Source organism: Brassica napus, chromosome A5, assembly GCF_020379485.1.
Source record: "Brassica napus cultivar Da-Ae chromosome A5, Da-Ae, whole genome shotgun sequence".
In the NCBI taxonomy this organism is placed as follows: Eukaryota; Viridiplantae; Streptophyta; class Magnoliopsida; order Brassicales; family Brassicaceae; genus Brassica; species Brassica napus.
Window position 1 is genome coordinate 23311911 of NC_063438.1, and position 15443 is coordinate 23327353.

Below are 15443 nucleotides of genomic sequence, written 5' to 3' on the forward strand. Positions count from 1 at the left end.
ATAATATGTGAGGTGAGAGTAGCTATGGGAGACTATTAGACCATAATGTTCAAAAGCATATGATCGGAGACCATACAATATAGTTTGACAAAATAGTTAAGGACCAAACCGACATTAGAAGATAATAATTGAGAGAGTTTTGATTAAGATAACCATATAATAGATTTAAGAGAAACCGAGAATGACAAAACGGTAATGACAAACTATTTAGGGCGTTTAAGTCATTCTAGCGAGTTTAGAGAGGTTTAATGTCATGTCAATATTAGGAAATAACTGAGTCACTATTGGAAAATAGTGCAGCCAATAAAATTATAACGTTTTTACTTATGCGTGTTCTCAATTAATAGTATGATATGCATTCACATACATATCAATCTAGTTTGTGATAGAAGTTTTGTTGGAATAGACTGTCACATAAATTACAGCATGCTATAGAAGATGTGTTTAAAGGTAAAGTTTATTTACTATATAGTCTATATTTATATATGTTATGTTTTCTTAGCAAAAAAATGATATGTTGTGTTTGAACCATCCATCTTATTAAAATAGAAGTACAAAAATAAAATAGTCTTTAGTTTTTCAATTTATTTACAATGACATGCCACTGAAATTATTAATTAACTTACATTTTAGGATTTTTTGTTTTTTCCTCTTTAACTAATACATTTCCAAAATCAAATTCTAACTAAAATATGGCAACAATAATTAATAAACCTAGCTTTTAGTATTCTTTGTCTTTTCCTATTTTATTATACATATGTATGTTTGAAAATAATTAATTCCATATATACATTTCGTAATTATATACATTATATAGTAACTATTTTACTAATTCCACATATACATAATAAATAGTATACAACAATTTTATTATATATAATCATAAAATTTTGATCCATAAAACAGTTTATACAACAGTTTATTATATATTCTCATAGAATTTTGATCCATAAAAAATAAAAATACATTTGTGTGACTTTACATGTCATATTCTAAAGAAATGGATGATATAATTAAGGGTTTACATGATAAAATAAAACTACTCAATGTAAACTATAAAATTATTGTGTTTAGAAATATCATATTAAAAAAATTAAACTGATAAATTTTAAAATATATATTATTACTTATAGAAATAAATATTCATTTATAAAAAAAACTAACACCCACAGGGGGGGTCAAGCTCTAGTGTTCCTTGAAAATCAAGCCAAACCAAGATCTATTAATGTATTAAATAATTATTTTAATAGAATTTTATGTAGTTTTAAGAAATTGTTGATGTGAATAGCTTTAGAGGAGAGAAAACTCATTCGTTGTATAAATTAGGGCAATTATCTCAAATATCTCTTTTTAAGTTTTTGTCACAAAAATAGACATTAAGAAAGAAAATGACCAAAAAACCCTTTTTTATTTTGAAAATTTTAATTTTTAATTTTTTTTAATTTGAAACTTTATCCTCAAAACTCCACCCCTTAACTCTAAACCCTAAGTCTAGATTAGTTAACCCTAAGGTAAAATACATTTTTATCCTTTAATAAAACTTATTTGGATCATTTTCTTCATTGAAAGTTTTTTTGTGACAAAAACTTAAAAAGAATATCCTAGGAAATTTCTCTATAAATTATTTGTTGGAAATTGAAGATTTTATTACCTTTTTTAGCAAGAAGATTTTATTACCATGCATAAATCATTTTATATTATTATGCTTAATATTGTTAGTTAACTATTATTGTTATAATATACTTCATAATTTTTAATAATTTTTAAATTAATTTCATTTTTATTTTAGTTGGAAAAAAATATGTGGTATATATTATCAAATGGTTATTTTAATAGATTTAATTTTTAGTTTTAAGAAAATTACTGATCTGGATAGACTTAGACCATCTCCAATCACCTCTGATTTTATCTCTATATTTTTTTCTAAAATAGAGAAATTTTACTATACATGTTGACTTTTTCCAATGTATGCATATATGATAGAATTCCTCTATTTTTAAAGGAAAATATATATATTTTAAGGGATAATATAAAAAAATATTGTTTTCATCCGTAAATAGAGAGACATCTTCTATATTTTCCTAAATGAACTGACATATATTAAAGCAAATCCACCTCTATAATAAAAAACTATGTTCTAGAAGAAAATATAGAGATATATATTAAAGATGTTCTTAGAAAATAGAAAACTTTCTCATTATATATATGATTTAAATGTACATATACGTATTCACTTATCCATTCCATTTCATATACGTATATTGTCTGCTACTGTCGGGAAATATCCGCTTAACATGGTAACGTCTTTAGCATCTTCTTTTGTCTGTCTAAGTTAAAGCACTGGCTTTTAACAATGTATGATTTAATTAGTAAATACATTGGTTTTGCTCACGATTTAACTCATTCTCTTCAAAACCTATGCAGACGAAGACTTGGTTCTTAAACTTTTCAGTGTTCATTCTCAAGTTCTTCGCATATTCGAAAGCTTTGGATGTTACTCAACATGGAGCTGTTGGAGATGGAGTTACAGACGATTCTCAGGTAAAACATAGATTCGTAGTCGTAATGTTGATAAAAATATTTGTTCATTATATACAAAAATATCATAGTGTTAAGAATCTTGTTTTTTTTTCTTGGAAGGCGTTCTTGAAAGCCTGGGAAGCTGTTTGTAGCGGGACCGGAGATGGGCAGCTTATCGTTCCGGCAGGAATGTCATTTATGTTACAGCCCTTGAAGTTTCAAGGTTCTTGCAAATCGACCCCTATTGCTGTTCAGGTACTCTGTCTTTCTCCTGTTTTTTAGTATATTATTATCGTTAACATTGATAACGAATCTACTGATTTAATTGAAGATCTTGGGCACTCTCGTTGCATCGAGTAGAGGGGATTGGAAAGGAGACAAAAACCAATGGATTCTCTTCTCAGACATAGAAGGGCTTGTGGTTGATGGTAACGGCAAAATAAACGGCCAGGGTTCGAGCTGGTGGCAACACAAAGGCAGTTCTAGACCAACCGTAAGTAGTTCATCGTTAGAGCTTTCTTTTTTCCTTTCCAAATTTTCTTTTTGTTTATTTTGAACCAAATTTTTTTTGTTGCGAGAGTAGGGATTGAAGTTCAAGAACTGCAACAATCTTAGACTTCGTGGCTTAACTCACGTAGATAGTGCGATGGCACACATTCACATAAACGGTTGCAACGATGTAACCATCTCAAATCTCCGGATAAATGCACCAGAATCAAGTCCTAACACCGATGGCATCGATATAGCCGCTTCATCCAATGTTGTCATCCAAGACTGCGTAATCGCCACTGGTATGAAACTGTCTCTCAAACTCTTTCTTGGAGATTTGTGTAAACTCCAAAATCATAAATAATATAAAATTTCGGTAGCTGTATAAACACAATCTATATTTATATGTCAAAGTAGACGGTCCCTCGATTTTTACATCCAATAATGTCACTGAAAGTGCAAAATGAGTATGATATAAAGTCGTACGAGTACTGTATCAAGAAGTATTACGTACGACAGATGAACACAAAGAATTTCTCACCAAATAAATGTCTTTACAAGATCTCTTTTAAGTAAACTTTTTTTTTGGATCAATTTCTTTCAAGTAAACTTATAAGTCTTAATTAATCAGGAAAACACTAGCTTCACAGTTTCTATGATCTAACACATGATCTTCTCTCTAGCCCTTTATGTTTTACTAACCATAAAACTAATAAAAATCTCTTTGCTAAGATTTTTTTTTTGTGTTAACCCCATACAAAGCTCTTCCAACCTAGTTATACTAGATAGATTTCATGGCTTTCTTTCTCAAATAAAGATCTTCAAAACTCCTTGTTAATCTTCATTTTCCTTTTAAGCAAAACTTCCTTTTTCCTTAGTGACAAACTTTCTTTTCAAACAATTCTTTTTTTTACTTAACTGAAAACGTCCATTTATCTTCCCATGTATATTCCATTTCCATTTCAAGTTCAAGCAATCAATATACGAACTCTAATATAGCTCTAGCTTCATGCAACACGCTACGTACTACCTCCTCTAGTAATGCGCTCAATAGTCATTGGCAGTGTGCTGATCCTTTATACATTATCGGTTCGTTATGAAAAGGACTCTGCAATTATTATAGGTGACGATTGCATTGCTATAAACTCGGGGACGGCTAACATCAGAATCTCCGGTATAGATTGCGGACCAGGCCATGGAATAAGGTTAATCAGTTATAAGATTCTACAGAAAATGTTCATTGAAATATTTATTTAAACCATGTGAAACATATAGCATAGGAAGCTTAGGAAAAGATGAAGGGGTAGCTTCAGTGGAGGATATATGTGTCCAAAACTGTAACTTTAGAGGAACTATGAATGGAGCTAGGATCAAAACCTGGCCGGTACGTTAAGCTTCTTATTAATCTCATTTGGTAACTTTCTTTAATTGTTATTTTAGAAGAAATATTATGGTAATATTCACAGGGAGGATCTGGATACGCAAGAAGGATTACTTTCAATGGAATTACTCTAGATAATGTCGAGAATCCAATCATTATCGATCAGCATTACAAACATGGAGATTCTGATAAATCCACTGATGATAAGGTACGTACCACAAATCAACAAAGATTGTATTTGTATACATATCGACCTTAAGATTGTTATTTATGAAAAAAATGTAACTTTCTTTAGTCCTCGGCGGTGGAAGTGAGCAAAGTTGTGTATAGTAACTTCGTGGGGACGTCCAGATCAGAGTACGGTGTTAACTTTAGGTGCAGCACGAGAGCACCATGCACAGAGATTTTTCTGAAAGATGTGAAAATAGAAACGGCATCGTCAGGAATGGGACAAGTAGCGCAAGGACAGTGTTTAAACGTGAGAGGCGGTGTGACAACACTTGCGGTACCAGGTTTGGAGTGTTTAGCACTTTCCACAGATTGGGGGACACTGCCGGAACAAGCTTGTATGTTGCCGCAGCAATCAGGGCAGCCAGATACACGACCGTCGCAAGATCCGTTATGGGTAATATGGGTTTATGGAAGCGGAGGAAAACATTTAGGAGTATATAGTGTCGTATTAACTTCATTAATTAATCTCTTTTGGTTTTAATTATGTTTTAGGTTAATCAAAGATCAATATGATAAATTAATTGGTTTTCATTATTGTCATAACCTAGATTCAAGGCATTATTTGTGTAAAAACAATAATTTCCGGTTATATTGTAGTGACAATAATGTTTGAAATGTAAAGCCTCTTATCAACTTCTCTGGCAACTGCAACATGTCTCAGACTCAGATACACACCTAAACTAAACACATGAGTTACACCACTCAAAGTTTTAATATTCTTCTGCACAGCAAAGACATACTTCTTCAGACTACAGAAAACTAGAAATGAAAATCACGTTTGTTCAAATCTGTTGAAAAGATCAAGATCCCACATTGGAAATATGTAATGGACTTAGATAATATATAAAGAACTTGGATCATTCCATTTACCGTCATGTGGTTCTCATGTAGTTTGGTTGATCTGCACTGAACTTGGAACATAAGAGAAGGCATGAGGGAACACTTCGCATGTAGTAACTTCTCCAAGATCAACTTCCTTAAAGTAATCATCTTCTCCAATGAAGTAAGCTGTGTTACGACTAGTTTCCGACACATTTTTATCTCCATCAAAAACTACTACGACTCTCCTCTCCTCATCAATAAGGAAACTCCCACCACTAAAGAACTGAAACCAAGTGAGTGGCGACATATCCACCGCCAAGAACTTGCTCCAAGACACCCCATCAGGCTCAATCTTGGTCGTAACCCATACCTCCATCTCATACGTATGCAAGTTCTGAAACAACACAGCAAGCTGCTCTTCTCCAACACTAGATAGAGTCACCTCATCTTCAAAGTAAGACTCAAACGGCAGAGGCAAACGCGGAGCAAACCTCTCTGTTGTGAAATCAAAACAGAGTAAAAAACCGGGAACGTTTCCTCCTGCTTCCTTGTCTTGAGCAAACCAGTACACGTTTCCCTTCAGAGACACGCCATAGTTATTAGAATTAGACTCACCGTCCACTTCCATCTTCCAGTCTGGAGTGACATCAAGAACCCTCCAAGAATCAGAGCTTACATAGTATATCTCATGCACACGATGAGCAAATCTCAAGACTTTATACGCACGGCACGAGTTGCCCTCTTCGAATCCGAGAGCATGAGCATACTTACTATGGTCAACGGATATCCACCGAGCTTCCCCTGTATAAGGGTTCCAAAGCACGAGCCTTGTGTAGTCTTCAGTGACGCATAACAGTAAACCCTCGCAGTGATATACCTGAGTGATATCGAGTTTATCTGAACTGTTCAGGCTAATGAGAGTACCTGTAAGCTTTATCGATGGATGATCGCAGTCATTGAGATTGACGCTCATCAAACGAAGACTGCAGTTAATCAATACGATCGCCAAAATCTCACCTTTACTTGTTCTTGGTGGTGATTGAGCAAGATGCTTCTTTGTAAAGGTCTCATCTTTGGACAAAGTGTTCCACTTTTTGCAAGTAGATCGGAGTTTTATCAGAGATGTCTTCGGAACCCTAGAGAGGATATCCTCCAACAAGTCCTTTGAAAGATTGTTCATTTTCAGACAAGGTTGCTTCGAAAAGTCTCCTGCCGGCAAGAAAGCACCTTGAAATGACACTGGGCCAACATTGGGCTCTTAAAGTGGGCCCATTCAGTTTATGTAATATCACACGTGGCGTGAAAGCTTTATCATTGTTACACAATATATGTACAATTGATCTTTTAGTTCATGATCTTGCCAAGATAATACCACAAAACGATTAGACAGAGTTCTCACGGCATGTTATTAGCTAACTATTAAAGTTACTAGATTCATTTTCCGCGTGTATAGTATCTTATAAATTTTTAATTTAATTTTCAAAAAAAAAAAATATTTAAAGTTTAATTTACATTATTTTATACCAAAAATCACAAATATGGCTAAGAATTGGTTGATTTTATTTGTGATTTTTGACAATATTAAATTGATTGATTTATTGCTCATAGTTAACAGATTTGTTTGATTGGTTTTCAGTTCATAGTAATGTATAGTATGATATTTGGCGAGTGTATATATGTTGTGTTGTTTCAATATTTGAGTTTTCATGTTAAAACAATACTATTCAAATTTATGACATTTAACGATTAAATGTATGTTTTGTTGTTTTCTCTTGTATACATACAAATTTTATTGTTTTTATTTTGAAAGTTTTGTTTATTGATCATAGGCATATTAATATAAATTTTTTTATCTCGGAATTTTACAGCATTTGTTTCTGTATACTGACATTTTTTCATATTTTCAGTACCTAGTTATACAAATAATACGTACGTATATCTTTTAGAAGAAGTTTTGATCCCGCAAACTTGAGCAAAACTCTTCATCATGTCAGCTCATCCATGTTTTTCTATAACCTTAGATTCATTAGATGCCTCGTTAGAACCCTTTACGTATCCACAGACGGTTTTGCCTATTAATTATATAAAAATGATTGCATTGGACTGAAAATGGTGACTGATAATAAACCAGGTAACATATATGTTTATTTGTGTACGAGCAAATCTTACCTAAAAAGTAAGGTGCAATTTTATTGGTTGTATACAAAATATGTCTTGAAATCGTAATAGAACTATCTTATCTATTAAAATCAAAACAAAAGAGTAAAGCTTCAATTCTTCAATACACACAACCTAATTACATATCTGATTGATGCCTTGAGCTAGACTCATACGAAGAAACACCATGTCATAAATCTGCGTAGAAACTTGATTTGCTTTGACAGGGATTTGTCAGTGAACATAAGTCTAAGTGTAATTACTTGCTTAATTTTCCTCAACGTTCTCTCTTCAATCTTCATATTCTCATCAACTCATAAGAGGCATTGATATCATTGAGCAAGAGGAGGGATGTGGAGAGTTACACGCCGATTTGTCTGGAGGATAGCTTTGATTCATCATTGTTGTCGTCGAAGGCGTTATACAGAGGAGATGGAAAGACGATGAGTTTTGGAGGGTCTGTAGATGCCGTGACAACTTAGGTTAGAGGAAGAAGAAAGTAAAACAAACTGTCATTAAAATTAATGGGCCTATTACGTAGCACATATTCGTGGCTTAACAGCTTAACATCCTTGATGGCATGAACAAATGATTGGTTATGAATATTTTGTCCTATGTGGCACATCTAGAATTGCTTCAATTTAGTTCGTTTTATATAATAGAGATATACAGAGGAGATGGGAAGACGATGAGTTTTGGAGGATCTGTAGATGCCGTGACAACTTAGGTTAGAGGAAGAAGAAAGTAAAACAAATTGTCATTAAAATTAATGGGCCTATTACGTAGCACAGATTCGTGGCTCAACAGCTTAACATCCTTGATGACATAAACAAATGATTGGTTATGAATATTTTGTCCTATGTGGCACACCTATAATTGCTTCAATTTAGTTCCTTTTATATAATAGAGATCAAATGTTTGAGAGTGTTTTTTATTATAAAACATCAGCTTTTATTATATTAAACTAATGCAAATAAATTAACTAAATTAATTAGATTAAGATACAAAAAATAACAAAAGGAATTCTTTGTATGTGTTTATTTAAAAATCTTTGATGATCATTTAACAATGGATCTCTTTCTTTTTAGTTTGTTTACAATTGTTGTGATTTTATGTTTGTGGTTTGTCAATGTCCACAATTAACTTCTTATAAAGAGGACTAAGTGTTATAATGATTTATCGTAATGCACAATGGTTGCAACTGTGCAAAACCAATGGTCTCTCCTTTTGTTCTACTATCTCTCTCTTCACAATGATATCATTCCATAGGGGTGGGCACTTTACCCGATATCCGAAGTGGCACCCGAACCCGATCCAAAAAAACCGAACCGAAATCCGAACCGAAGTAGCAAAATACCCGAACGAGTATTGAATAAGGCGAGATTGGATACCCGAACCCGAACGGATAATACCCGAACCCGAATGGATATCCTAAGATAACCGAACATATGTATAATTAACCTTATGTTTCTAGTTTATATCTCTCATTTTATATAAAATATTTATATTGATACTACACATAATTTAAGTTCATATGATATACATACAATTCCGGAAAAAAATGATTTGCTACTCACTTAAAATGCATGTCAAGTTTTTTATTTCAAAAATTAACAAAAGGTTATATCCAAAATCAAAAAAAAAATAACTAAATTAGTGCCTTTTTAGTTTTAAAATGTTATGACCAAATCTATTAACCATTCAATCTATTAAAAATAAAAAATTAGTTAACTAAAAGTTATATTTTTAAATACAATAAACTTGAGAAATGAAAATTTTAATATTTTTTTTCAAAATCTAAATATCCGAACCCGATCCGAAATAACCGAATCCGAACTAAAAATACCCGAACCCGACCCGAAGTACAGAAATACCCGAACGGGTTCTAGACCTCTATACCGAAATACCCGAAAATCCGAAATACCCGACCCGAACCCGAACGGATACCCGAATGCCCACCCCTATCATTCCACATGAAGTTATTCAACATTAATATAGTAGAAAATTTAGATGTTAATAATTCTAATTAATATTTTCCAGTATATTTTGTCATTTACTACACCCGTAAATGATCAATTTTATTGGGAAAGGACGTACAAGGCAGCTCACGTACGGTTCGGGAGCTCAAGCATAGTATCTTTTCCCCAAGCCCATTTTTTTGTGCTAAATTGTAAATATCATTTCAGAAATAAACTGGTGAGGTTTACAAAATGTAATGAACAAACTGTAAATCCTCTAAGACATACTTCCAAGGCAACAAAAAGTAAAAAACATGGAAGCAGAAATCAATCGAACTTGAAACCGTTCTGCTTTGGAGCGAACATGACTTCAAGTATCGATACAAACTTGTAGTATCCGGATGGAAGGTTGAACCGAGACGGGCTTGAAAGGAGAGACCCGAGAAACTAGAACACAAGGAACACAACACTAATAGGAAGCAGATTCAACGGCTGCCTGCACAACTTGCTTTACTCCTAGAAACAGAAACAATCCCGCTCAAGGACTGTCCTCTAGGTCCAGGTTGGGAAAGAACTAAACTCGAATTCAGCAAAAAGACAGAACAACACACACTACGAATGCTTAATAGCGCTCAACTAACTCTACCGCACTCGCCCTCTAAGCCCATTTCCTCCAATAAATGACTTGAACTATTGATAGCGCCGTACAGAAATATATAATTTGACACTTGCATAATTTGACAACTTATTACTGTACCACATACCCGATCATAATTTATTATAAATATATTGTCAATAATAAACATTAGGACAACGGACTTGGCATGTGCATTTGTTGCCTGAGAAGCAAGAAGTCCTTACTTCTTGTGTCCCTCCTATCTTGGTCTTACACGCAGATAGGCAAGCATGCTTGTTGAGACAACTACCAGGTTTTTGGTTATCTAGATATATGGGACACCATACTCGTTTATTTGTACTCCCTTGCCCTATATTCCCCATCGCTCCTGCCACTGATGTATATAAAATGTAATATCAATTTATGTAACGAAAGATATTTTTAGCAAATATTCAAATACTAATAAAATATTTTAAATAACTTTTATTGATTTTTAAATAATTAACTATTTGAGGCATTAGAATTATAACAATCAGATATAAAGATATCTGAAAGTATCATATAAATTTACATGTTAAATTACAGATATTTCATTTCTTAAAAGAAAAACTATAAATTTTCATATTTATTAACTCAGGAAATTTTGAATTTGAACTAATCAAGAAAAATATTTTTGTTGATTCATTCTGGACAAATATATTAAAATAGTCCATGTGTTTAAAGTTAAGGAATTATCCAAATTAGGCGAAGAAATAACAAAAAAATAGTTTTCGGATATCAGTTTCCTAGATTTACTACAAAACTAATGTATCTAAATTTTGTAGGTTTAGATGTTATGCAATTTCATAGTGAAAATGAACTATAACAGAAGTCTTTAAAACAACTTAGCCTATTAAAAATAGTAATACGTTGTAAGAAACAACAAAATAAAGATATTGTGAATTTTTTTTTAGGAATAAATTAAATATATACTGTATTACAAAAGTATTCACATAAACACAAACCTAGTGTAAGAATGATGATAAAAGTTAGAACATTAAATGAAAATATAAGAGATTTTTTCATCCTTGGAAATTAAATGAATTGATTGTGATTTTTTTATCAGAAAATTGATTTTGTTTCAATAATAAGAAAGAAACAAGAAATTATTTATAGATATAAGAAAACAAATGTATCCTATGTTACAATATAGCTATTTTAAGCTATTTACCTCCTTTAATTTCGATTAGAGGAGGTGGCATAATTTAGATTTTTTTTTTTACTTATTTGATATGTTAATGCATTAGAATCGTTCGTACTTTGTCAAAAATAGAAATCTAATTCATAATATACATAAGGTTTGGGTAAAAATAGAGAAACATAAATTTGATTTCTATGAAGTAATGTTATTAATAAGAAAACAATTAAAATCCTTCTATATGTTAGGGTTAAAGTAGGAATTTTCATAATATTACGAAACACATGAAGTAAAATAGGAACAAGAGATCCAATGTAGTTATTATCTATACTATTAAAAGAGAAGTCATAACTTATTTAATGTGTGATATTTTGAATGGATCATTTCTAGAAAGTTGTTTACATTATTTATTTTTTGTATTTTCATAACAATATCCTAACAAGATATTTAATTCTCTTTTTATTTCATCAAAATGTTATTAGATATGGATAATTTCGAAAATATATTTATTCCATCAATATATAATTATAGTTGCATATAACCATTTATAATATACATAATAATAATAACATTTAATTATTCTAGAGTTAATACCTGCATATGATCTAATTAGTAATAATAATAATTAATATTTAGTATGCAAATAAAATCATGTTAGAATTACACCATGCAAATAATAAAATCGAATAAAAAATCATGTTATTATTATTATTTATGTTATACATTATACATGTATCAATATTTATTAAGATATTGTGTTAACAAAAATGTACTGATAAATATATAATAATTTAAAATACATTTCTATGGATTCAACCATATACTGGTTTTAATTTGGACCACTCCTTAAAATTTTATTAAATTTTACATGAAGTAATTATAATATTATAGAATTTATCTATATAATTGAATACAAATGATTTTTTAAAAGAAAGTTCTAAACAAAATCTTTTAAAAACATTTTCAGAATTATTTTAAATTGTATATACAAAAGTAATTAATTTTAAATTATTTATCATAAACTATAATTAGAAATTAAAGTTTACTTTAGTTTTGATTTATATATGAAAATTTAAAATTATACAGAGTATTATAATTATATATTCAATGATAATAACAATTTCAGCTGATTAATTTTAAAAATAAAAATTACAAAGATTTTGTTAGAAAGATTCATTTTTATTTCAAATTAAAAGAATATATTTTATCCAACTTAGTGTATTTCTCAAATATGATGTTTACGACAAACTTATTTTGAAGTACAATGTATTATAGTATTTCTTTTAAAAAAATTCTTTACAGTATCTCAAAAAATTTCTTCTCTACTATATAGATCCAATTTAATTTTCTTTCATATAAATTTTAAATTTTAAATAAAAAGTATGTAAAGTAATATTGTTACATAATAAAGTTTTCCAAATAATTTTTGTTACAAAAATACAAAATTTATAGTAATAATATATAAGTCACGTAAACATAGTTATTATAGAATTACATAATATATATAACAATAAATTACATTAAGTTATTGATAAATTTTGTTATATAAACAAAAATATTTTAGTATAGAAATAAGAAATCCGCACGGTTGTGCGGGTCGAGATCTAGTTGATAATTACAGCAGAAGTACAACGTAATGGAGTAAATATCATAGTTCTAACTGCATGTTTATGTGTCCGAAGTGAATAATTGGCCGTCCCTTCTTTTAGATCTTTTTATAGGTAATTATGGTTGAAATCTATGTTAAATCATTCTATATCGTGAAATATGTAAATATATTTTTTATCTAGAAACTTTCCTTTTTGACCCATAGACACGAGAAAACTCAATCCAGAGGCCGGGACACGATTAACAAGAGAAGAAGGCTGGCATCATGCTTTAGTTAGGATGATTTGCTTCATGGATTAAATATCCAACAATTTTCCCTTTATCTTCTAAATTCATGTCTGAAAAATAGTTTGTTATTTGCATCATTCATCTCGTGCGATGATTTTTGCTTAATGTTGGCGTTGCATTACAAGACATTCTTTCGGATATGTAAGCTATTGTCATTTGATTATTAGACTGGAAAGTGAAAGTTTGCGTATTGTGTCTGAAATGGAATAGTATAATCCTTGTTTGGTTCATAATTAGTTTCGAATGTATAAGTTCTGAGATCATTAGTTTAGAAAGTATAAGTCTGCATATGGGTTCGAATTAGAACAGTATAATCTTGCATATTGGTAGAAACGCAGCCACATTCATGATGATACTAGTTCTTAATGCCGAGAATACATTGCCGTTTGGGGATAGCTCTTCGGCGTGGTGATCTCGTAGGTGCTCGTGCACATAGTATTAAAATTTGATAAAAGTCTATGGTGTTAAGAGTGGTTATATCTAGTTTATTACTTTAACTATTTGTTTTGACTGGATAATCATGTAGTAATAGACTAATGACCTAGACTGTTGTTGAACTATTTTCATTTTGTATTAATCAAGAAACCTGTCATAAACATAAAATTACTGCAAATTTAAGATAGGCCATCTCACCAATCCCTCAGTCTTATCAAGATAGGTTGGTTATTCAAAGCATACCACACATTATAATACACACTTCCTTCCACTAAAATTAGTTGACAAATCATATATGCATTCGAAGGTGATTAGAAGAGATCAAAATATACTAACTTCAACAAACCAAATCAATATATATATATATATATATGCCATTGGTTCGCATGAAGTTTGCACTGAACTTGGAACATAGGAGCAAGCATGCGGAAAACCCTCTTTCCCTGTTGTAATCTTCCCTAAATCAACTTCCCTGAAGTAACTACTCTCTCCAAATCCAACGATGTAAGCTGCGTTGCGAGTCGGTTTCTCCACATTCTTACCTTCATCAAAAACAACCACAGCTGCATTCTCCTCGTCTACGACGAAACTCCCACCAGTGTTAAACCTAAAACCAGTCAACGGCCCCATATCAACCGCAAAGAACATGCTCCAAGACACAGCATCAGGCTCAACATTAGTCGTAACCCAAACCTCCATCTCAAACGTCTCACGATGCTGAAACAAAACTGCAAGCTGCTGCTGCTCTTCTCCAACACTAGACAGAATCACAGCATCTTCTGAAAAACACTCAAACGGCAGAGGCAGAAGCTGTCCGAATCTCTCTCTCGTGAAATCGAAACAGAGCAAGAAACCTACTCTTGCTACCTTAGCGTACCAGTACGTGTTTCCTTTCAATGAAACGCCGTGGTTGTCATAACCTATATCCCAGTCTGGACTAACATCAAGAACCCTCCAAGAATCAGAGCTCTTCAACGCATAGATTTCGTGAACATTTCCAGCAAATCTCAAGATCTTATAGACGCGGCACCACTTGTCTTTCTCGTACCCGAGAGCATGACCAGTATGTCTTAGGCCAGACTGGAATAGCTTTGGACAATTAAGACACTAAAGCCCTTTCTGACTCTTCGTCAAGTTTGGTGGACCTTTAGTGGAGAAAAACCATCTGAACAGACAGTCTTCAATATCTTGAGCTTGAAATACAGCCAGTTTGGACCAAAGTCTGTAGCACTAAAACTTCGCCAATGGAAGCTGTGAGAACGTACGAAAGGAGTGCTATACTCTGGTAACGCTCGGCGTTCCCCACACAGCACGCATATTCACACATATAGAAAGGCATCCTGAATAGCCATAGTAAGAGTATATTTAGAGCTCCTGTTGAAAACAAACCGTTTGAGCTCAGGCAGTTTTGCTTCGGGTTGCTCGTAGTAGAGTTCGTTAACGTGCCTCGTATGTCACCATCAGAATGCATCTATAGTTTCCACAGCTATCTAATCATAAAGTCAGCATGAAAAAGTGTATGGGCTTTACCAGAACGTTGGAGGATCGTTCCGAGCTTTCTGGCACTAAGGTACCAGAGATAGAGCACAGACTATTTACGGATGGTCTCGTGGATAAGAAGTACAATCTTATTTTATCAAAATCAATATTTGCTATACTAACAATAAAACTGATAGGTCTGATGATACCGTGTATGTATGTGCTGATAGGTCATGTTCTTTGCAATTTCCATGGTCATTAACTTAAGATGCATGTTCTTCT

The 15443-nt window shown here is 32.0% G+C and overlaps 3 protein-coding genes and 1 long non-coding RNA gene across 5 annotated transcripts; 1 reads left to right on the forward strand and 3 right to left on the reverse strand.

Moving 5' to 3' along the window:
- Positions 1–2147: 2147 nt before the first annotated feature.
- On the forward strand, positions 2148–5144 carry LOC106405745 (probable polygalacturonase At3g15720). 2 transcript variants are annotated; one of them, XM_048779806.1, is made up of 9 exons: positions 2169–2297; positions 2425–2541; positions 2641–2775; positions 2852–3013; positions 3104–3311; positions 4133–4214; positions 4285–4393; positions 4476–4598; positions 4686–5144. In XM_048779806.1, exons 1-9 carry the CDS (start codon positions 2169–2171, stop codon positions 5100–5102), a joined length of 1482 nt encoding a protein of 493 aa, XP_048635763.1. In that variant the 3' UTR covers positions 5103–5144. The 2 variants fall into 2 exon arrangements, with proteins under 2 accessions (XP_013701735.2, XP_048635763.1); XM_013846281.3 differs by having other exon boundaries at positions 2148–2541.
- Positions 5145–5227: 83 nt separating this feature from the next.
- LOC106405746 (putative F-box protein At3g17620) lies at positions 5228–6648 on the reverse strand. The gene has a single exon (XM_048779807.1). The coding sequence runs from the start codon at positions 6621–6623 to the stop codon at positions 5505–5507; it is 1119 nt and encodes a 372-aa protein (XP_048635764.1). The 5' UTR covers positions 6624–6648; the 3' UTR covers positions 5228–5504.
- A 3890-nt stretch (positions 6649–10538) lies between these two features.
- Positions 10539–11284, reverse strand: LOC111216081. Its single transcript, XR_002664809.1, has 2 exons — positions 11179–11284; positions 10539–10568 (listed from the first exon to the last, which is right to left on the reverse strand). It is a non-coding gene; the product is annotated as an uncharacterized LOC111216081 (long non-coding RNA).
- Positions 11285–13820: 2536 nt separating this feature from the next.
- LOC106430547 (putative F-box protein At3g17620) lies at positions 13821–15153 on the reverse strand. Its single transcript, XM_048779133.1, has 3 exons — positions 15072–15153; positions 14964–15022; positions 13821–14789 (listed from the first exon to the last, which is right to left on the reverse strand). Exons 1-3 carry the CDS (start codon positions 15151–15153, stop codon positions 14004–14006), a joined length of 927 nt encoding a protein of 308 aa, XP_048635090.1. The 3' UTR covers positions 13821–14003.
- Positions 15154–15443: the final 290 nt, after the last annotated feature.